Source organism: Alligator sinensis, unplaced genomic scaffold (assembly GCF_000455745.1).
Source record: "Alligator sinensis unplaced genomic scaffold, ASM45574v1 scaffold349_1, whole genome shotgun sequence".
Lineage (NCBI taxonomy): Eukaryota > Metazoa > Chordata > Crocodylia > Alligatoridae > Alligator > Alligator sinensis.
Window position 1 is genome coordinate 5,202,228 of NW_005841856.1, and position 24,593 is coordinate 5,226,820.

General features: G+C 40.8%; 1 protein-coding gene and 1 long non-coding RNA gene across 2 annotated transcripts in view; one reads left to right on the forward strand and one right to left on the reverse strand.

Moving 5' to 3' along the window:
• Nucleotides 1–4,308, reverse strand: part of LOC112551735 — a 4,659-nt gene extending 351 nt beyond the window's left edge. The window contains exons 1-2 of the long non-coding RNA XR_003096042.1: nt 4,237–4,308; nt 506–609 (exon numbers count right to left, since the gene is read on the reverse strand). This is a non-coding gene — a long non-coding RNA (uncharacterized LOC112551735). The remainder of the gene's footprint in view (nt 1–505; nt 610–4,236) is intronic.
• WWOX (WW domain containing oxidoreductase) overlaps nt 1–24,593 on the forward strand; it is a 219,741-nt gene that overhangs the window by 142,775 nt on the left and 52,373 nt on the right. The window contains exon 6 of the mRNA XM_006016430.2: nt 7,683–7,771. Within this exon, the coding sequence (XP_006016492.2) occupies nt 7,683–7,771 (89 nt within the window). The remainder of the gene's footprint in view (nt 1–7,682; nt 7,772–24,593) is intronic.

Consider the following 24,593-nt stretch of genomic DNA (forward strand, 5'->3'; position numbering starts at 1 on the left):
GGCTCTAGCACGGTTCCCAGCGTAGCTGGAGGACCTGCAGCTTTGGGCCAAAAGGTGAAACAGATGGAAAACATGGCAAGCAAAGTTGTTTTTCATTTTTTGGGATCTGTTGTTCATCACAGGTGTCTTTTTGAGAAGGGGTCAGACTATGAGAATGCAGACAATCAAGGACCAAGGACTTCCAGTAGCCCTAAGAGTCCTAAGATAATTGTGTCCCTCATGTTTGCCTGCCACATACAGTACAAACTTTAGCTGCGTTGACAGTGGATAACCAGGCGATCGGTTTGCATTTCAGATGATCCGCCTTTGGGATGAAAATTTGGTTTTAATCATCTTGGACAGTCAAGTCCCCAGCATTGTGCTGAGACTTGTGAAATCAGGTTTTTTGAAAGCTCTCTTTAAGCATGAAATCATATTTGACAGGATTATTGAAAATTGATCCAGGAAATGCAGGCTTTCCTGATCAAAATAAATATGTAAATTAAAAGTAACAATAAAATATTACCAGTCTCAGGATTTTAACATTGACAAGCTTAGAGGATCAGGATCTTTATTTCCTGTGTTGCAAAGCTCATGATTTGGATTCAGAATAGAAAGTATCTCCTTGCACTGCAATATAAAAAGATTCATAACAGTATTAGTGTATGGCTGTTAGTGACCTGCAAAAGTAGGGGAAAGGGTATAGGGTTTTTGGGGGGGGAGGGGGTTTTGTTATTTTTTGATGATCTATAAAGAAAAAGTGAACTTTTTTTGTATTTTTTCCCCCTGCTTGTTTACTACCTAGAAATATTTGGAACATTTTGCTGGACTTGTGCAAGGTTTTAAATTTGTGTATGAACTTTCAAAGTTGTTGATTGACTTCAGTAGCAATTTTCAATTTTTAGCAAAGGTGGCCTTTTTCTTAACCATTTAATTAAGAATGTAACGCACGCATTTTCAACACAAAATCAAATTGAACAGTCGGAATTGAAATCATTGCCACTTTTGAGCAAGTTGTTTGCACTGAAATCTCATCCTGAAAAAAGAAACGCAAGCGGCCAAAGTTCTAATGTTAAAAAAATAAAAGAAAGAGGAGACCAATTTCTCTTAAACAGAACATTCAAACAACTAAACACGTTCAGGCCTTGCTATAGCATAACTGCAAAAAGTAGTAACCCTAATTATTATTCCCTTGCAGAGCTCAGTTAAGTGGTTAGTTAAATAAATGCGGAAAATGGTGAGGAAATTGTTTTTGCATCACATGTAAAGTGTTTGTGCATATATAACTTAAGACTCAAAATAGAAAATGTGCTTTGCAGAAATTGCTGAGGCAGAAGGAAACAGAAAGGAAATATAACTATAAAATTGTTCCATTCACAATGGCTTCTAATGGACATCAATAAGCTATCTCAAATGTAGTGGAGAAACTTATTCTTAAAACACCCTATATATGTCTTAGGTTATTCTTGAAGCAGTTTGATTCATTTGTCCCGTTCAGCTACCTTGAGTGCTAACTTCATAGCATTCAAAATATATGCATGAGAGTATAAAGCTAGCATTCCATAAATATAGTTTTGCCCCAAGCCATATGTTGCATACATTAGGGACAATCATATTTACAGTCTTGAACCAGAATGAAAGCATTTTCCTTGTTATATTTCTCCATCAGTAATACCTGTTGTTGGTCATTGTTGACTATCATAAGCCATGTGTCAAATTGTCAGACATGCTTCTAAGCTTATCTTTGCTTTGTCCTCACAATTGAAATTTGGATTTATTTTGTCTCTGCTTCCTTATAATGTAGGATGTTGTCAGCTATACTTTGAGTTTTAATGATTTACATACTTTAAGGGTAATTCACATACCTTTCTTCTGGTTCCTCCTAGGATTCTTTTATTCTTGAAGGCTGCCTGTTTCTCAGTTAATAGGCGCTGTTTAATTTTGCGAAGATGTGTATGCTAGTCATTCAGAGCTACTTGTATTCCAAGGTTTTGCCCTCTAAAGTACTTTTTATTTTGTCAGCCAGATATTTATTTGATATTTATTTATTTGATATTTATTTTGTCAGCCAAAGTCAGATATTTTTATTAGTGATTTGCTTCCTAAGTTTCCTGGAGAACATGGCTTTTAAACGTGTAAAATATATACACCCATGTCCTTTGAGGATATAATTATACAGTAAATTAGCCGATGTCCACTATGTTGCCTTTTAAGTACATCTTCAATTTTTTCCAGTACTTATATAAGATATAGGGGCTACAGCATATTTATTAAGAGTCTTCAACTCTGTATAAAACCAGAGCAGTCAGAAGTAATGGTGTCTGCTGAAGGATTCTTTATCATATGAATTTACCTTTAGTCATCTATTATTTATTTCAGCTATTTTATATGCCATTATAATAAATATTATGACAGAGAAAGCTTTTATGCTTCAACTTATTGTACTGCTCTTCACTTCCTTGCAATCCTTCAGGAAAATGTAACCATGCTTTACCTATATTTAACGTAAATCATCACTTACATTAGAATGAAAAATTCACTATGAAAAAGGGCTCCTTCTTCAATACCAAGACATAAATGCACAATCATGTTTACTGCCAAGCTACTGTACCATGCAGTGTTCATTTTTAAACAGTTTTTAAGCTGTAAAGCAAATACATTGCATATAGTGAGATTGCTTGCTTCGTGGGTGTTTTCACTCTTTTGTTAGTTTCTGGCTCAATAGGCGTTTTTCTAGCAAGAGTGAAAAATATTGCCAATTATATTTAAGCATTTTTAATAGTTTTTTTCTGCATATTGGGCGTAGCTTACATGCAAAACTAAGTACACTCCCATCCAGGGCAATTTATCCTCAGAACAGCTGAACAATTATCTGTAAATATTGATAACATTATTTTAGAACTATACATAAAATCATTAAGAATAAAGCAAATGTCTTTCCCTTTTACTACTGAAAGGAGTTTCTGTGCACATTTGAAAAATACCACTCTGTTGTGTATTTTAGGGGAGCAGCCCCGTGGTGATTGATTCCAATATGGCCCCGCACAGCAGCGGGCGAAAAGTTAGCGTCACCGTGTTTGGTGGCCGAACTGAAATACACGTTCACGTTAGCAGTCTCCGTATTATACAAGTTAGCCTCAAGGTCAAGATTTCTCCCCTCCGACTGCCACCTCCGTGGACACTAATTGACATATTTTTAGTCAGACTCTGCAGAGAAACAGTTTAAGCTTTTTAAGTTTCATACTATTCAACCCCCTTGTCTTTTCTGAGGACAGCTCTCAAGACATTTTGCCCGTTCAGTCCTCGTCCTCTTTATTGCAATTGACATAAAGAATTAGACTGGTTAAAAAAAAAAGAGCGGGGGCCGTTTGGGTGATATCAGTAAAGACCTGTATGCTGAGAACTGTATTCAGGCACCAGCTCATTCGGTGCAGGCTGTCAAACGTTAGGTAGCGATCTGTGATTTACCGGTGAAATACTCCCTAAACTGCTCCAAATCCCCTATGTTATCCAGTCTCCCTTTAATATTATTTAATTGAGAATTAAGTAGTAGAGGGAGCAGTAATGTCATTTATTGATTCATTAAATAAAAACATTTTTCTGCAGCTTTCTTTTCTGCTTTAGTGAATTAATGTTATGATGTCAGTGTTAAGCTCCAGTGTCTCTTGCAGTTGGGAAAGTGACAAGTCCCATTTAAGATTTCACCACATAAAATGAGGCATAATTCAGTGCTGAAAATATGTAAAGTGGAATGCTGAGAGACATCAGCATAATAAAATTATGACACATTAGATCAGAATTTGCAGCATGCCATTAACAATCAGTTCTGACTGTGGGTTATAGTTATAGTTATGATGCCTTTTAGCAAAAATATGTTTTCTCTTTTAGTACATTTATAAATGTAATTATGCGTGCTACATATGCATGCAGAAAAAGGAAAAACATTATGCATGACACAAATAATGCTGAGCTACTGTAGAAGAAGGCTGCACTTACCAGTGCGGCTGATAGTCTTACATTGCTAGCCGGGTAAGTGTGTAGCCCTGTTTTTTTTATTTATTTATATAACTTAGAAAAGATGAGTCGAAAGTTTTAAAAAACTATTTCTCTAGTGCTTCATGCCTCTTATAACCCTCCCCAAACCTCTGTGAGATGGGTATTGTTATCCCAGTTCTACGTGATCGAGACAGAGAAGTCAAGTAAGTTGCCCAAGGTTGCAAAAAGGGTAGTGAACACATTTGTATCTTAATTGCTCACCACTTGGAGAGAGCTCCCGTGTTTCCAATTCCCGTGACAGTCAGTTGGTTAGCCTTTTTATTTAGGCATACGTGCAGGAAACGCTACAGTTCTGTGGGTCTTGGTTCTGTTATTTCCTGTAGATGGTATAGAGCAACACAGTTATTTTTGTTCTCCCCCCTGAAAAAAAAAATATATATATCAAACTCCTTTTGACACCCCCGCTAGGATCTTTTAAGCCCTGCCATAGTGGTGTTTAAATGAAATCAGAAGAAAAAATGGAGGAAGGTGGTTGATAGGCCAGGTTGTCATTGGTATCATAATCTCACTGCAGAAGGATGTCACCGTCGTACCGAGTAACCAGTTTTCATCGGGCAGCAGTGGGGAGGAGAAGGTGGAAGAGGTGTGCATAGGCACAAGAAGGTGTCAGAGCAACGTTAGTCAAAATAAGCTAAAATGAAAATATACGGGACATTGATTAGAGCTGAGATGTAGTGTGAAAAGTATTGAGTATATGATTGACTGGGATATCTAATGCTGCATTCCTGGGGCTTCTCCCACTGTCCATCTTTCTTTCTATTCAGGATTTTCTTCTGCATTCCAATCTATTAAAAAAAACTATGGGCATGGGATGCTCGTTTTGTTTGAACTGTTGTGCTGCCTGTTTTCTCTCCCCAAATGTGTACTTAATTTGATACACAGTCTCAAATGATCCTTTCTGCCAGTTGTGGTGTAGCAGCTCTGATCTTGCAAAAATAGAAGAAAATATCTTTTGCTTTGTGTTGTTTTAGCTCTCACGTGCACTCAGATGTATTTTTTCCACTTGGGATATTTTGGAAATATCTCCTTGAATTACTCCAGAAATGTTTCCATTGACTTTTATCTTTCTCTCTAACCTTGTGTCTATCAAACCTAAAAAAGCAGCAAAAGAGCAAGTAAGTTAAACTGTTTGAAATACAGGGTCCTTGATTGTACTGACTGAGGAAAATGGATTGTGATTAGATGCTGGTCTCAGTTCATTGGTTGAACTGGCAGAGTAGAAACCCGTATTTGTAGCTTGCATTTGCTATCTAAGTATAACAATTGGCCATTTGTCATTTTTAATATTTTATTCGTGCTTTTTAAACTGTCCATTGTACACCTACAGTATATCTAGTCTAATTACTCCAGTGAATTTCTGCTTGTAAAGGTAAACTGGAGGTACCTCATGCTTTTCCTTTGGCCTTGCAATATTGCAGGCACTTCCTCTCCATGCTTGGAATAAATAGCAGAAACTGGAAACCTGATGCCCAGAGCAAGAGCATTACCTGAGTACCAGTGTGTGGACTTGAATCACCATCCCCAGGAGCATAGTAACCGACAGCTTGTGGTTTAGTCTGTTGAACTACTTGAAGGTTTTTTGACCTCCTGTCCTTGTGGTTGTAGCATTCTTGTTCTTTTCCCCTTGGAAAAGATAGCAAAATGTTTCAGTAAAAAAAAGGGGAAAAAAAGAAAAGAAAAACACAACTGAACCCAAATGTCTACTATGTAAACAACTTGGGAGTGTAAAGTGGAAGAAGAGTTGCAGCTGAGGAATATTGAGTTATGTGGGCTATCACTGACTCGCTGACTTTCTGAATCTTGAACAAAAAAATAATCACCTGTGGGGTAGAATTAATTCGGGTTTTTGTAAGTGCAACTTTTGAGGGCAGAGTGTTAAGACTGTTTCTGAAAGAGTTATTTTTAGCTCTTTCTAACATAAGAAACTCATATTGCCTGCTGGGAAGTGGACCATTGGAAATATTAGTTTTATTTTTTTAATATTTTTGCTGTCCCCATAAGACTGGAGACATAAGAACTTGAGAGAGATCACATGCAGTCCTATTTGTAATAGGCAGGATGGGTGCTTGCAAGGTAGAAGGAAGTGAACCAGGGAAGTCAGCGCGGGGTTTTGAAGCTGGAGACGTTGGAAGCAGTTGTGTTTGCTGCTGCTTGTGAAAAAAGGTCCCTCTGGGCCTGTGATTCTCTACCAGGGTGCCGGGGCACCATGGGAAGCCACAAGATCCTTTAAAGGGTGCAACAAGGTGTGGGCAGATAAGCCAGGTGCAAGGAGATAAGCAGATAAACACAGGCTCTTCCCTGCTTGGCTGTTTCCCCACCCTCCAATACTGCCTCTCTGCAAGGTGGTGGGCACTGTACTAGATACGTTAGTTTTTGAAATGGAGTGCTGCTCAGTTCACAAAAAGTATGGAAGGGTGACTTGAGTGTAATGGGGGGTGCCTCGAGTCTAAAAATATTGAGAACCACTGCTTTCTCCTATCTACTCTTTACTGCTAAAAAACGCACCCGCTTTACCACGTTTTGATGTTCGTAAGGCCCATCACTCGTACGCCCCCATGGGCTACCAGTGTCTTTCCAATCCAACATTACGTTCCCATATGACTGCACTGTATCCCCAAGTTCGATCTTCTTTCTTGTACTTCTGCTAATGATCAGCATGCCCATTGCAGTTCTGTGTATTTATAGGAGGCAGGTTGGGAATCACTCTGGATAGAAAATAGTTTTGGGAAGTCGGAAAGAAACTTTTCATCAGTAGCTCAAAGGAGCCACAGCCTGCTTGAATTTAAGCACCGGCATGCCCATCATCCTTCATGTTCTCCAGTAAAAAGAGATTGCAAGGGCTCTTGGCCACAAGGGAACATTTTTGCCTTGTTTTTCACAGAGTCTTGAAGTCAAAATAGTTCGGTTGAGGTACGGACAAAGGACTTTGAACTGAGCATGATATTGAGGGTCATTTTGACGGATAGCACTAGCAAATGTTGGTGAGCTTGCACCTTTTGGAGTGTTGTCTTTAGCTCCATTCTCTGGAAAGTTGGCTTTAGGAGCATGAGCAGTTTTCTCTGAAGATGCATTCGCAGCCCTGTTAAACTTGTGTAAAATACTCTTTGCTGAACAAATGTTGATTTTTTTTTTCCTGCTTCTCTGTCAGCTGCTACAGTCTGTCTCAGGACAAATATGTGCAAGGTTGAATTAAAATCTGAATGTTTTAAAGTATTTATCCATTGTGTATTTTCCCTGTTGTTATAGTACATTAAATATGCATATCATTTTACACAATACTGCTTGCTTTGCTTTTTAGTTTTTTATTTCATGATTTGCATCCTCACAAATTCCACTAGCCAAATGGAAGGAAGAGGAGATCACATTAACCTTAAAACTGTTGGGTGTGAATTCATTGTGTTATGTAACGGTATACCGTGCATACAATATGTGTTAGCAGAACCACAAAGTTAGAATACAGCACTTGGCATTGAGTGTCGCGCTTGTCCATTCAGTTTGATGATTTATATTTGCTGTGGGCTTCTAATGTTAACCAAGGGAATCAGACATGTTCCATAACACATTTACTGTAACACGATACTGTGAACTAAACTTGCTGTTATTTATCTTTTTTTTTTTTTATTTTATTTTATTTTCTCTTGTTCCAGCATAAAGCCAAGGTAGAAGCAATGACCTTAGACCTCGCTTCTCTTCACAGTGTGCAGCACTTTGCTGAAGCATTCAAATCCAAGAATGTGTAAGTACTTAGAGAGAGGATTATATATCATAACTTCTTGTTATTTTAATGTCTTTATCAGCTGAGCACAATTGATGGAATTCCTCACAGTTGGATTGACTCAGAAACTACAGTAGATTAACGCAGCTTTTTCACAAGACTCGAATGGTCTTTTTAATGTACGTGTTTTTACATCAGTTAGAGTATATTTATTTTTTCATTATCAGAAAATTAATTAGGGGTGTCTGATTGATTGTATATTTCCAGCTCTCGTGGGGCACTGATACTCCCGTGGCTGTTGAAAAAGGCCAAAGCTAAGATATATCAGAAATGGCTTAGACAACTTTTGCCGTTTTGGAAGACAGCCTGAGGTCAGAAACGAGCACTTACCGAGCCTGCTCTCATGTGTGCTCTCTCTCTCTCTCTCTCTCTCTCTCTCTCAGCTTAAGCATTTAAAAAAATGGACCTATGGGCCAGGCGCTCCATTTTCCAAAGTGGTCTGTGAAGTAGTTAGCAATAAAAGTTGAAAGTTAAGGCTGGTAATCAGTTCCTTTAATAGGCCAACTTGCATTGAGAAACTCGGGTACACTTCCAGGCCATTTGATTCGTTTAGCTTGAGCAGAACGAGTCACAAAATTTTAAAGAAATGATTTGGCATCTGTAAATATGAACTCTCAATACATTCCACCCCTTGTGCTTTAACCTACAATTAGGCCAATTGTGTTTGATTGTTGTGCCTATTCAAACCTAGCAGTATTTTCTTTTTCTGCAAATGTTTCTGTAACATAAGCCTCCTACTCTATTTCTCAAGAGAATATGGCCTCTTACATTGCTTTGAAAAAAATGTAGAGGGAAAATTATATATATGATTTTTTTGCTCTTGAAATACTGCCAAAGCTAAATCTCATATGGATAGACAGATGACATTTTAGTACTTACAGGCCTTTTAGATTCAGAGAGCTGTCAAAACTGAGTTCCAACATCAGTTACTTCACTGCCAAAAATCCCGTGTAATTATATTTTTATCCTATCACATCTTCATATATTAAAACTTTCTTTTGTATAAAATATCATGACAAGTGGTGGAAACATTACCACTTTTTTAATACTAACCCACTCTCACTGTGTTAGCTCAGATAAGTATTCTGATTTTACTCCTCTATGTTTTTTTAGCAAAGCAAATGGCATAGAAGGTCAGTTGAGAAGGTCCCTAACTGACCAGGGTGTTTAGCATACACCTTGAAACCTGCATGGGGGAAATATAACCAATTCTAAATTTATGGAGGGCTAAGAGTATCTAGTGCCATCTGGAGAATGAAAAGCTGTGAAATCAGTTTTTCTATGCAAATCTTGTGTCAGTTTTGTTTTTTTACAATGCATGAGTAGTGCTGACTCCTCTCCCTTTGGCTCTGTGTTTTTAGAGGTTGGAAGCTTTGTTGTTGTTTTATTTTCTTTAGCACAGCACTTTGGACAGTCTTAGTAGTAACATACTCGTGGTCTCAGTTTTTAGCCTTAGATTTGCTTTCAGATATTTTCATCCTTAGCTTTTGCTGAGAGGTGCGTGTGTGTGCGTGCATACGTGCATGCATACGTGCGTGCGTGTGTGTCTGGCAAGATTATTGCAACTATTACAGGAAAGCCTAAGGTCTGCATCTGTCATGAGACTTGTGGGGTTTTGACCAAAATGAACTTCTAGCAATATTTTTGTTTAAACTGTGATGCTGGATGGAAGCCAGACCCCACATGCTGCCTGGAGCAATAGATTTTTTTTTTATCTGATGCAGAAGAGCAGTTACCTCCTTACAGTCATCTGCACTGGCAGGGGAATGGACTAGAAGACCTAATAAGTCTTTCCATCCCTGATTTCTGTGATTTAAACTGAGTCTGGGTATGGTCAGAAAAGCAATTATGTAGCAGTAGCATCTTGTTACTACAATGCCTGCTCTGTGTGTCTTCCAACACAAATCGGTACACTAATTGCTTTTGTCTGCTTGTTTGTTTGCATTGCAGTAGTGTCCAGAGGCCCCCGTCAAATTACCCTTTGCATTAGTTTCTGTACAAATCGTAGAAGCAGTCTTTGCCCTCCCTCCAAGCTCTTGCAATCTATGGGGTAGGTGGTTGACCCATCCTTCATACTTTGAAGGGCGCAAGTAGCTTTCCTATGTCGACTATATCTCTCACTTTACATATACGTGTAGAAAAAGGTGGGACCAGGGCTGGCACACCCTATCCAGCATTTCCAGCGTACTAATCAGGACTCTGTGCCAGGGGATGGACGCGGTGTCACGTACACTCACAGAATGCCTGTTTCTTGAATTCCTGGTGCTGCACTGATGGTAGAGTGGCAGACAGGAAATATGAAAGAGAAAAGTCTTTTATGATGCTGATAGAAGTAATAGCTGAGTTCTGAGATTTTTATGGTTGGCAAGGGTGTCTCAGGCAAGACAGCCACAGTTTTCAGGTACCAAATAGATCTTTCAGTGCTGGCAATTAGGAAATAAGAAATGTTGGGAGAGCAAATCTAATTCGATGTGTATGCAATACTGGGAAACAAAGAGAAATTCCGAGAAGCAGTTTTTCCAATGCCTTTCCTGACTATGGCCCCGAGTCAGAAAAAGTATTTTTCTTATCTCCCGTCCCTGTTACTATCAATTGATGGAACAATAGGGAACTGTTTGCTTCTTTTTAAAATTCTTATTTCCCACCATGGGTTTATTTTAATGAAGTCCTTGGTATTATTATGTTGGTGACCTCTTAGACTTCTGGAGATAAAAAATAGGCTTCAACGAACTTCTTAGTTCTTATTGCTTTGGTGACCAGCTTCCGAGGTCTCTAGCATCTGTTGCTGTCAAGTGCTACTCCCCTGTTGATTGGGACTATAAAATGAACTTTTCTACCTCTTGGGGTCAGTCTGTGATCCTGGAGAATAATACTGGGTGGCATCTAAAATAGAACCACTGGAGTAAAGGATTTGGAAACACCTGAAACATCAATGCCTATAGCAACCTTGGAGTGGATATCTGAGAGTTTCTAGGTAACAAATCAAGCAGTGTAGAGAGAGGGAGAGACAGGAAGAGATTTACCTTCTTCAAAATATATGAGAATCTGAGGCGACGTGAAAAACGAAGAAAAGTCATCCGTTGCTCAGCAAGTATTTAATGAGTGCCGGCTATATTAAGAAAACAAATGGTGCAACAGAGGGAGCAGTGAGAGACCTTTTCAAGCATAAATAAATAATAAACGGGGAAAGGGAGTTACTCTGGAAAAAACATTTAATACAAATTGGAGCTGTTTGATAGACTAGCCAAGAAGGTTTTTCTGTGTCAGAGGAGGAAGCAAGCAATTCATTTTCAACTTATCAAGCTTCTGAAAGATTCAGTAACAACATTTTGCTCCTTTTCATATTTGTTAGATACCATGGCCTTGACCATGGGTACAGTTTGGGCTTATGATATCCGTTGGCATATGCTAGTAAATGTTTGCCAGACTCCAATAAAAGTAGGCAAAATTCTTGTTCTCCTAGAGACTGGGAACAGGGAAAAATATTTTTATATCTAAGTTAATGCAGCTGCTTTTCTTTTTCAAAACATTTGAATCCCATGAAGGCTTAGATTAAAGCACTGGAACATAGGTATGTGTTGAGCCTTGGGAATCGTATGATCACGACAGAATCTCCGCTTTCATTAGAAACAAAAGCAAACCATAATATTTCTAGCTTTTGTCATCCCAACAAATTGGGGAAAAAGGGAACCAAATCTAGTTGATGCAGACAGCTGAAAGCACAGCTCTGAAAGATGTGATCTAGTCCAGGCATAAGTGACAGAACATTAATCACCAGATCCTGGTTTGGGACCCCCTGGACACTCCGCTACTTCCTGCCTCCAATGAATGCATCACTTTAAAGGGAGAGAAGTGGGCCCCATGCCAATTCACCTACATGTCTGGGGGAGGTAATGGAAAGGAAGGGAGGGGAGAATTCTGTCACCCGCGTACTAAGTGGGGAGTTCATCTGTGGTCAAGGTCTGTCTTGGAGTGCGCTCAGTGTCTCAGATTGCTTCACTGTCCCACAAGAGAAGGACTGATAGTAGGAACCTACCCAGTTCACGGCAGGAGTGTGCTGTGCAGCGGCTCCTTTAATCTCAAAGGTTCCTTTGTGCGCCCTCCACGTGGTTGATAGGTGGAGAGGCCCCAAGGCACACCACTCACTCCTGGTGGGCAGGGAGGCAAAAACCATGGTTTTAAATATGGCGCCATTTTTGTCTCTCGCTACTGATTGGCCAAGGGGCCCTAGCAGCCCTGTTGTTTGTTGCTGACCAGCCAGGAGGCATAGGTGATACGTAGGTGGGGCACGGGGGGGCATGTGCCCCCCCCCGAGCGCTGGTGCCCCCGTTGACAGTGAGCACTCCAGCTGATAGGGGGGCACAGAGAGCGCTACTGCCCCCCTTAGTTGGCTCTGCCGGTGGCAGAATACGTAAGTGCTGGCACTTCAGCCATTGCTGTGCTGCTGGCACGCTTGGCAACTGGGTGCTGGGGACCCCCCTCCCGCCCAGGTTGCCAGCCAGCTGGTGGGGGACTCCCCTCCCCCGGTCACTGACTGGCTGTTGGGGGAGTCCACCTTGGTTGTGCCCCATTGGTCGTCCCCCAGACTTGGGAGGCACCAGTCACCCATGCTGGAAGGTGAAAACAGCACCATATTTAAAACCACAGTTTTCACCACCCCACTGATTAGGAGTGAGCAGCACATGGTGCGGAGGGTGGGGAGAGGGGCACGTGGGGGAATCTGCAAAATCAAAGGAGCCACCATGTACCCCACTCCTGATCAGCGGGGAGGCGAAAACCATGGTTTTAAATATGGCGCTGTTTTTGCCTCCTGGCTGGTCAGCAACAAACGGTGGGGCTACCAGGGCCCCTTGGCTAATCAGTGGTGACTAGCAAAAATGGCACCATATTTAAAACTGGTTTTTGCCTCTGTGCCCATCAGGAGCGAGTGGCAAGCAGCGGGGCCTCTCCACCAATCAGTGTGGGGTGTGGGGGGGGCACAAATGGAAACCTTTGAGATTAAAGGAGCTGATGTGCAGCCCACTCCTGCCGTGAATTTGTTAGGTCCCTAATTATAAGAACTGAAAAATGCCAAGAATTTAAACCATGGGGTGTGCCTAAAGGTTTCATAGAAGGAAATTCCCCATGGAAAACCAGCTCAAGGATTTACATTGATACTGACTCATTTTACTCCCCAGTTTGAGTCACAGCTTTTTCCTGTCTCTGAATGTTAGTACAGATAGCATGGCACATCCCCTGGTAACCTTGGCTCGCTGCCTGAAGAGTGGCTGCCCTTCCCCTTTCTCTTCAAAAGGATTCCCTCAAAGTGAAAGTGTTAACACTGGTAGGAGGGTAAGTGAACACATTTCAGTCCTGCTACAGGATTTTACTGAAATGCCTGCTAGATGGTGGCCAGAAGAGAAGACCTGGTTTACCATTTCCCAGATCCAGAGGCCCTGGGTGAGCATCTGCATTATGCGAGGGATTGTGGTCTGCATAATTCCTCGTTATCGAGTTACTGCCTGAGCAGGCATATGTCATTCACGCTGTATGCATCTATGGCTTAGTCCATGCAACAGAGGTTTGCTGGCTGAATTTTGAGTTTGTCATATGTGGGTGTGCGTGCACTCAGGGGCTGCCGGGGTGCGACAGCTGCTGGCGGCCTCCAGAACTCCTGGCAGAAGAACCAGCGGTGCTCAAGCTTTTATCCCCACAGGCCAGATGAGTGGGGATGGAGCCCTGTGTTCAGGATTGGGCCCTGGGGCACTGCCGCCTGTTCCCACGTGCTGGGGTCAGGTGCTCGATCCAGTGGGCAGGGCTGGGGGCTCCCCACAGGTCTGGAAATTTGGCAGCAGGGGAGCAATGCCACCACTCCCCCGCTGCCAAATTTCCAAACCCATGGAGAGCCCTGTGGGCCAGATGACACAGCGCTGCAGGCTGAATCCGGCCCACAGGCCCAGGAGCTGAACACGTGTGTAGACAAAGGTTATTTTCTAAGTGTGTTTGATGGGTTTGGGTCCATGGTATTTTCCCGAAGTGTAGTTTTGAGGATCATTTTGCAGAACTTAATTTCCTAACACGTAACATGGTTTGATTGTCACATGCTTGACCAAACCATTTTGCTGTTATTGGCAGGGTGATCTAATGCCTTGGCTCTAACATTTGCAAACCAGCTTTCTATCATGTCAGTATTTATCCTCGTTGTTCCACAGTACCTGCCAGTCCACAGCACAATACCATTGTCCAGTTCAGCACTGGAAGAGCTCTCTGCTCAGGAACAGACAGTAAGTGTTATGCTGCTGCTGAAATTTGAGGTGCATCTTCAACATGCCTCAAGCCTGCTGCCTGGTGCCCTGTGGCTCAAATTAAAGCTGCCATGAGCTAAACAGTGGGAAATCGAACCTATTTTTATCAACATTAAAAAGACAATAATGCAGTCTTGTTGCTGAAATAATTCATTTTATTTACAAAGTATAAAATAGCATTCACCAGGTACTACCGGAATAGCAATATCTGGGCTGATGGTAACACTTTAGACTTATGCAGCCTGTTTTCATGCATAGATTCTCACTGCAGCTATTTTCCTACACTTAGAATATTTTGTGGTAAGATTTGGCATATGTTAACTGGTTAATCATTTCTATTGTAGCAGGACAGCAGTTATGAATTATGATTCTGCACTTGGAATACCTAGTCTTTTATTTCCCCATCCAGGCCCAGAACAGGGAGGGCCAGATTTTCTGTTGGCCTCCCTTTAATATGCCCTCAAAGTCTGTGAGCGTGTTCATTTTTCATGCCGCAAGCAGACGCACTCTGAAATCTTGTGGGTGCAATTAAGATTTCAGAACCTCCTGCAAATTTGCCCCAGAATGCTACTGCTCTTTCTTTGTTGAATTTTTTTTCATGCTGCCGTTGACATGTTGGATGCTTGTTGGATTGCGTTCATTCGTTTAAGCACAATGAAATCTTAAGTATAATTTAATAAGTAAAAATATAAACAAAGTCTGTAAGATCTTTAGCACGTTGTTGCGGAAGTAATTCCTAACACCCGAAAAAAACATGAATATAGGAGTTGAATAAATTGCCAGCAGTGACATTATGCCAGAACACTTAGAAGTTCTATAGTAGATTATTTTCTTGCCAGATACAATTGTTATCACAGTGTATTGTACTTCAGAAATTTGAATATATTTTCTTTATAAGTCTGTAAAAATCTGTTAAGCTTTTTGGCATTTATAGAAATACTTTCCGTGAATTAGAACTAGTAACAGTGGAGCTATTAAATTTGTCTTTTGAGCTTAAAATACGGCTGGCATCCTGTCAGTGCCACTCAGACACAAAGCTGTGTTCCAGCCAACGCAGTACATTTTAAGAGACATCTAAAAAGTATCCAGGTTGACTTAAATATGCAAACAAATTCATAGTTGAGAAGTTACTGTTGCAGACAGCACATATCTTAAATTTAAATAAGATCAAAGGTTGACTGCATTTGAAACATACATAATAAAATTAGGGTGAAACATTTTCATGTGGTGGTATTGTGCCTTATTAAGACCTGGGGATTGGTTTACTGAATAAATGTTTCCTCTTTCCTAAGCTCTCCTACACAATTACCCCCTCTTGGTTGTGTGTGTGTGTCAAGCCATGTGGATCCAGAAACTGTTCATCAGTATTTTTGAAATAAAAGGGAAAAAAAAAACCAAACCAAACCTCTCAAACTTGAGTCCCACCTTCTCCATAGAGGCGTAGATCACAAGGATCTTGCCAGACTGTTTTTAATTTGAGCAGAGGTAATAGAAAGGGATATGATTCTTGGGGACAGCAAAAATATTTACCCCTTCAAATAGGTACAGATATTATTTAAAAAAGTAAGAATCAGTTTTAAAATGAGTATAGAGTTTACAGTGCATGCTAGATTTAGTTCTAATTGTACACACACAAAAGATTTCCCCATTGTGCTAGAGTTGCTGTCAGTTTAAAACCTGAATTTAAATTTTGGTAGAAAGATGCTTATGTGGCACTTTCAAAGCAGTATTGTCTAAAGTGTGTGGACTTCCCACTTATCTTTGGAGGGTGACTCTGCTTCTTTATCAGATTACAGAGAAGAAAAGAGTTTGTCTTCTGTTTTTGACATCTAAGGCTATAGGGCCTTTTTCTACTTTTCAAAGTACCCTAGTGCTAGCTTTAGGCATTTTGGCTCAGACTATATCTAACGCCTTGGCTTTGAAAATAAAGAGAAGGATGAAAAATGAGACCTCGTTCTTTTGAAATGAGTTTTGCCTCCTCTTCAGTACAGCCAAGGTCAACGTTGCCTTTGGTGCCAAAAGGAAATTTGAAGCTGTTGCTGGTAAGATATTTGCCCAAAGTTTCAGCACAGCGAGTGGTGTTGACACATTTCAAAGGAAGTGCCTCTTTGCTGCGTGGTGGCCCAGTTGCAAGAGGAGGAGGAGGTATGCAAGGTGTCCCAACTTGGTCTTCACCCCTAGCTCAATGTTTAAATCACTGGTCTGAGATAAGGACTTGAATCCCTTCAAGCAGAAGAGGGAATTAAACCTGGGTCTCCCTTTTAATGGGTGAGTTCTGTACCTATGAGACTATTGTATAATAAGAGGGGCTTTGGCATCCCCACCATTAACGAACTTGGAAAGTTCTTTAAAGGAAATGTGAGAGGCTCCAATCGTTAGGAGAGGGATCTGGGCTCTGGATCCTAAGTGAAGGGAAGCACCTCCCAGCAGCACTGAGTCAGGTCTGAGTAGCAGATTTTAAGACTCATTTCTGCCCTTTGTGTTTCCCGCTTGGCTAGCTCTCAGCAGGGACATTTTGAATATGCTGATTTCACATGATTCCCTGATAAACCGTGTGGGTGTTTTGGAGCCCATTTCCAGGATCTTGTTACTTCCCCAGGCACTCTGAGAGCCTAGGTATCCCATTGAGATCTTGAGATCTACTCCATGAGCCAGGCCAGGTAATAAGTCCCTAGTAACCAACTCCCTAGAAAGGGTCCTGTCTTTTTCCACGACTTTTCACCAGCTCTGAGGGCCATCTTGGGTACACAAGCATGTAAAGTATTCATGATTTAATATGCTCCATTAAAACATATTTTTCTGCGACTAAAATAGTATTCCATAGCTTTACAGCTTAATGGGTAAAAATAGTATGTATATTTAACTGATATTTCCTTTTCATAATAGGCAAAAGTAATTAATGCATGTATTAAATGTACGTGGTATATTTAGTATAAGGGCGTTATACAGGAGATAATTAACACATTGAGGCAGAATTTTTTGGCACATAGGCATGGATGCTTTACTGCTGACATTAGACAGGCCACACATATACCACATGTGTCTTAATTTTGGAATCCAAAAATTTGTGTTGTGCTCTGGAAAGGTTGTATTTCTTCATTAGCTGTTCCCAAGGCACAAAAAATCCCAGAGGATGTCAGAGTACATTAATTTTTATCATGACATGGAATCTTTCAGGTCTGAATGGCAGCATGCAGCTGCTGGGGGCTTTGTGAACTCTATTACAGCTCCATATATCTCTAGGCAAAACAGAGGAAGGAGTTGTCATTGGCAAGTGAAATGTTCAAAATGCATGAAATATTTTATTGTTTGAATGATCAACCCTGGTTTTGAAAACATTATCTGAGGACTTTGCTGTTCTCCATGTGGTGTGTCATATTCTTAACAAAAATGTTCAATAACTACTTCTGTTATGTACAAGTTTTTTTCTTTTTTTAACAAATAGTTGCCCATGTGGGTAAAAATTGTACATCTTGACGCATCTGCTGAAACAACAAATCGTTCCATAATTATTGTAGAAATGAATGCTCACTGTGCACTTACAGCTAGTTTATGCCTAATACATACTGCCTGTAGATGTGTATAAATAATGAATTGCAATCAGGGTTTGAAAAAATGCACTTGTCCACTTACAAGTGGAAAACTTTCTCAGGTGAGCGCCTGTAACAGCAGAGCAAAATTTGCCAGACACTGGACACTTTCTGCTTCTGCCTTTCCAGGCAGCAGACAGAAAGAGATGCTCCTCCTTGTCCTCGTCCTCCTCCTCCTCTTCCTCACTGTTTGGGATGCGAGAGGCAGATGAAATCTAACAAAGTTAGATGGAAGATGAGGGCTTGCATTAGGGCTTGGGGTCTGAGAGAGGAAGAAAGGGGAAAGAGAGTGGGCCCCCTTCTTTCCCCTCCAATAACCATTGAGGAAGGAAAAGGCAAAATTCCAACTTACAAAGAAGCTCAGACCAATGTGAAAAATGGTAGGGCTCACAACAGAGGCTGCAAGCAGTTATCAGATAGGACACCTTGTCTTCCTCACACCCTACATCTTTCCCTTAAAAAAATAAAACGAGTGTAAAGGATAGCGAGATGAAGATTGAGATGAAGGAGCTGGTTGACACTGTATTGTAGGACCCTTCTGTATGATGGCCTCAATTTCAGGCTTTCATTCGTGGTAGGATGTGTTTTGGACATGGCTGTACAAGACCAGGTGGAGTGAAAAAAATCCATTGTTTCTCAGATCCATGGATTGCCCACATGGGCAAACTATTTGGTAAAAAAAAATCCATGGATTTTTCTCAGATCCGGAGTTTGGTTTGAAATGCTGCCTTAAGGGGGCATAGTTAGGTGAAAAGCAAGACTGATGCTTCTTGTTAGGGCCATGTCTCGTGCTGCACTTAAGATGCGTTAACTATGTTTAAAGCGTGAGTGTCTGTGCATTCAAGCAGTAAAATATGTGCTAAGTGCAGTCATCTCATAACAAAGTTAGGACTTTTCTTCAGATTGTATTAAGTACCATATATTCGGCTGTTGTGGGACCACCTCAGGGGCTAATGAGCACACCTTGCTGATTGGTGGTCCTAGCGCCAGCACCGCACTGGAGTCATAAACCAGCTCTTGTGCGGTGCCGGGGTTCAAGATTCAAGATGTCACCATAGTCTTGAACCTCTGGTATGGTGCCAGGGTTGGGACTGACAGTCAGCTGATAATCATTCCCAGCCCTGGCACTGCACAGGTGCCAGTTCAAGACTCTGGTGTGGTATCAGACTAGGACCGACAATCAGCGAGCTGTGCATAAGATATTGTAGTAAACATTACCGTGCGACTGCCCAGAACATGTTCTACTTTTAGTACAGCTGCTAATGCTTACTATGATGTAACTAAAACAAGTGCTTAGTGTCCCGTACAACAAGGCCCCTAGTGTCAATACCCTAAAGGTCATATTTGCTAAAACAGAGGTATAACTGAGGCTCAGGTTATAACCTTGTGGGACACAATCCAAGACAGTTACAATGCCTGAGAATAAGGAAGTGCCCCTTTCGGGATCCCAGTGGAAAAAAGAAATCAGTCATACTGGTATACTTGGATGATATAAGCCTTTTCAGAACTGCTGAAATCTGAGGTACAGCTGGAAATCGGTATAAGGGTCAGGGCTTTGGAGTCCCAGGTAGGTGATTTTGATAAGCCTAGGTCAGTCCTTCTATGTCTTACTTGAGACCTTAACAAGAGGGGAACAGGGAAGCAACTTCCTGCAAATCCCACCAGCCAGACAAGCTTAAGTGGTGATGGAGTGAACTGTTATCCCAAGGTGGAGGGGGGGAAGATTTACTTTGCATCACTTGCTCCATGATAGCCGTCTTGCATACCTGTTTCTGTCTTGCAAGTGGAAGCCAGACAGCGGCAGCTTAATAAGGGGCTTTGCTTCCATTAACCATGGACTAGAAGTGAACATATGAAAAAATTACAGTGGAAGAGCTGATGCACAGCTGGTCCTCCCACTTTCCTGCTTCTTAACTCAGTACATTTTTTTCATTTGTCCATGGTACTCTCTGGAGTAGGTCGTTAGAAAAAGAAGTTGAAGCTTACCTTGGCCTTCACTTTTTTTTATAGTAGCTTAGTATCAAAGAAATGAGATTTATATTTTGGAAGGCCAAATGCGGTGTGTGGGGGAAGCATTTCTGAGACCTAGTATTTCTAACACTGCATATCACATTTGCAACATGTGACGCAGTTAAGTGTGAGAGACACGGCATGTCAACAAATTAAACAGTCTCTTAGTTCTCTTATTTCATTTCTAACCTTTGGGAAACTCATGTCTGAGTTTACAGTAATACCCCACTTTGGGATAATTTCTGTACGAGTTCGGAGGGTGGAGTAGGTGTTAGAAAGGTCAAGTGTGGGATAACATTACATGTGTGTTAAGAACTACTTCCCAACTTCTTGTCTTTGTGTGGGATCTAACTTCTTTATTCAAATGTTGAACTTTTAAATTTATGTTCATAGAAGAAAAAAGCTTCCTCCTCACCGCAGGAGCAGAAAAGTAGGTCTGTCTTCTCCGTCTGTCGCAACATTTATGCCAGTGTTTTATCCGCAAAGAATATCGATGTCTTTCTCTTCCTTTACAGGAGGACATGAACAAGTTACTTAATATTTTCTGACTTATGTGTGATCATTTGTATGCAAGAAGAATTTACTGGAAAAGTTTTAAAGGGTCAAGCTTAGCATTTAGCTCTGAACATAATACTACCTGTGTTCATTCATATTTTTTTTCGGGCAGTTCTGTTGTCAGTGTTTTGTAGAAGTACTGCATAATGTGGGGGTGAGGGCTGAGCCCGGTATAGGCAATGGCTTCTGGATGCAGAGGGACAGTTGTTCATAACAATGCTCAGAGTTTTTTGACTGAAAGGAACAAGCTGAACCATTTTAGTGCATTTCCCTTTGACCTTTGGAAGTGGGGGCAGGAATAATTGCTGATCAACAGTATTAGATTCTGGAAAGTGGTCCAGCAGGATGAGTTTGGATGCATTTCCCTTGCCTGTGAATAGGAGGAGGTCATCCATCAGGGCTACAAATACTGTCTCTGTAGCTTGCCTTAGAGTGAAGCCTGTCTGACAGGCATCCAGAAGACTGTCAGCTAACAGATGGCATGGGAGACTATTTTTTGCAAACTTCTCAATCAACTTTCTTAGAAGAGAGAAGTTAGACACTAAGTATTAGTTTATGAAGTCACCAGTATCAGACACTGATTCCTTCAGTACTGCTGAGACTATTGCGTGGTTTTCAGTAGGTAACAGATTCCCTTGACACACACTGTTAGTAGGATTTTTTAAGTGTTGTTTGATGTTTGTCATCATCACTCAGGAAAGATGTGTATTAGTGTCACATCAGGTGGGTCAGTTTTCTATCATGACTTCAAGTTTTATGAATGACCTGGATTCCTGGAGGGTGGACATGATGCTTCTGGTCCCGTGGTAGGCACGTTGTTCCTGCTGGCCCATGAGAGTAGCCGGGATGCAGGGGATCTTCTCTCTAGAATAGGATGTTTCCTTGTAGCAAGTGATGCCAGTTTCTGACACTGGTTTAGAAGCAGTTTTCGGAACTCTGCAATGGAAAAGTGCTGTGGATGTGACTTTGGTTCTTTTGTGGTAGGGGAGAAGGCACAGAGCTTTGCCTCTTTCTTATTTTTTTTGGTGGGGGGAGGTATGACATAGGTCTACAGTTGCTTATGAGGCTTTGGGGATATAGCAGGGCCTCTTCTGTTGAATGTCTGTACAATTCCAAACAATGTGAACTTTTCAAATCACTTGAGGAGCGCCCCAGATGGTGTGACATTCTGCTTCCTGGGAAGATTTGAGCAGTATTCCCTTTGCATAATATTCTGAGTTAACTATTTCATTGCATTTGAAATGGGAGAATACCAAAGCCAAGAATTGTGTTGACATTTTGGAGAGTGTTTGTTTAACCTCCTAATGCACAGGCTGCGTTTGCTGGAAAATATTATCCTTCCATTTGCAAATCTGCAGTAATTAATTCCCTTGAAAGTAGCTCCTGCTGCACACAGCCAGTTCACAGTACTCTTGACAGAACATAGTTTTGCATCATATGCTAACAAATTGATTATTAAATTCCATAAGTAACTGGTGGAACTAGATATGACTTAATTTCTGCATCTCTCTAATGTAATCAGTTATTCTGTGTCAAACAATGCATTCTGTAAAAAAAAATAAAAAAAAAGCAAAAAAAACCCATACCAAGAGAAAACAAATAAAATAGTGCATTCAGACAGTGCACAACATCTCTTCACATTACTCCATTACTTACAATAGCAGATTCTGCGTAAGCAGGTGAGATCTGAATAACTTGCCCAGGTGCAAGAGTTGGTGACATATCACAAAATAGCAAAACCACACAAAACTGTAGGTATTTTCACTTCTGAGTTTCCCGGGGAAAAAAAAAATCCCTTGCCAATTCAGAGTGCTTTTTTTAAAGTAACCAAATTTTACTGCACTAATAAAGGTAGGGTGAGTTTTCTACCATTTCAGTACTGCTTACAGTCAAAGCACTATATTCTCAGGTCTCGGGCATGCCGTGAATGATAAGAAACAGTGACTGTATACGGTACTATGATGGAGCAGCTTATGTGCAAGTCCCAATACATTCTTAAATTGTAATAGTAGAACGCATTAGCTCACTTGGCGCAGTGTAAGTCACTGGCTGAAGACATTTTAAAGAGGCATAGGGGTAAATTTTCAAAACACCGTGCAAGGTTTAAGCTGTACAGTGCTTACAGAAATGTCAAATAGGAGTCATACGGTTAAAGAGAGCAGCTTTGTAATGTCAACACTAGGAATAAACACAATGGAAAATCCTGGTTTGCTGCTGACTTCTTGTTGTTATTTACCTATAGCTTTGATAAAGCATTGTAGCAGTCGGCTTTAGATGCAAGTAGATATTTTTTTCCGAGGAGTGGTTACTAAGAGCAATGTAGTCCAACTTGGCATTTCTAATACACTACAGAAATCAAGGTCATAGTGCTGCAATCCTCTAACTCTATTCCAGTTATAAAAGTGGACTTTAGTACCAGGTGTCTGATATGAATTGTCATGTACCTTGAAAATTTTGCTACTGCACAATGAAATGTTCAGTGGAACAAGACACTGCACCTTGGAGACTAGAATCTACCTTTGGTGGCTGAAATTCATAACCGTGTGACGGCTGGTACATGACTAATGTGAAGGGAGTACGTGATCTCTGTCCATTTCTTAGTGGCTAAGTGTCCACATTACAAAAAACTACCATCAAAATTGACACTAATTGGCCCCTTGTTAACAGTCTCACTAGAGAGACCAGTAACATAATGGACACGGCTCCTGAACTATCCTCTCAGTCTAAAACGTGGTCTTTTCAGGACAGAAATGAGGTACAATGGCAGTCTCCATCAATGCTGCCCTCGAGGTTTCTGCTCTTTGGATAAATGGAGGACTTCATTTTTCCAGGGCTGTTGATCTTGCATCATTTGTGAACACCAAAACTAATTAAAATGAAAAAATAAATGTTACTTATTATATTCAGCCAGGATGTTTGGTCAACATATTTCTGCTTTTATTAATGTCCTACACATCGTACGAGTTGATGGAATGTTACAGAATCATAATTTTACAGCCTCTCTCAAACTTAATTTACTTAAACAAATGGATAGAAAGATGGTGTTTGAGAAACAGAAATCTGATTAAAAACAAAGAGTAATGTAATTCTTTTTCTTTTGTAAAGCCCAATTAAATGCCTTTACAATTAAAAATTCATCGCATTTTATAGTTTTATATTATGGAATCCTCTTTTTAATTAATTTTGCTGACAGGTTTAAGTATAGGGTACATATTTTGCCTCTGGTAGTTATTGTATAATTAGCATTAATGAAGGATATTAAAATTTGGATAGGGAGAACAGAGTCCCGGTTCATATGTGGGCTCATTCTGTCTCGTGTCCTCTTGATTCAAATTGCATTCTTTCATGCAGTTTTCACTTGCCTTATAAATCTGAAGGCCAACTGAAAGTAACAACAGGGGACGTTCTTTTTATTGTCAGTTGTGTATTCAGAATTCACAATGTGATGTCTTGTCATAAGGTCATTGCCAAGTAGCAACTGCAAGGATTATATCAATATTAAAAAAAAAAAAAAGCATTTTTTTTTGGAGGGGGGAGCCTCTTGTTTCTAGGAGAGTAATTCCTAAAATTGGTTCACCAGATAAATATATGAAAAGTGAGGGATTGCATACTTCCAGTATAAGCAGAGCTAAAATTTAATTCTGTCTCTTGCTTTTTTATGCAGAAAGATTGCAAAAATTAACAAAATATACTGTATGGCATATTTAAGATAAACGTACGTTAGGCTAAACCTTGTCACGTGTCCTCAGCAGGTGCATATGATAAAACCAGTGTGAATATGAAGGGGTTAAACAGACCCTGTACTGAACTGTTCAGCATGCTGTTCCCAGAGGTCGAATCTGCACTACCTGAAATAGCAGTTTTGCATACCTCAGGGGGATAAGATGTGCCCGCTGAATCTATGGTTAAGCGGTGGTTGGCCTTTATGGCTAGGGACAGAAGTTAGACATAAACCGGTTTAAGTGAGCAGAAACCTGTAATAGAACATGAAATTCACTGCACATAAACCAGTTTCAAAATGGCTGAAATCGGTTTGAGATAAACCTGGTTGAATGTAGTATCAGGCTCAACTGATTGAGGCCAAACTGGTTTATGAAACTTCTGTCCCAGACCTCTTCCTGGGATAAGTTAAACCAGAGTCCCCCAGCATGCTCTGCAGCCCTGGCCTAGACTGTGCTGTCTGCTCCAGCAGACCCCATAAAACAAAGGGGGCAAGGAAGAGGTTTATTCCCCCTCCCTCCCATGTCCCACCAGCACAGACCCCTGGTGGGGTCTGCCAGGCAGGGGCACAGCAGCCCCTTCCAGGCATTTATCTGCTCACTGTTCCACTGGCGGGGGGCCGGG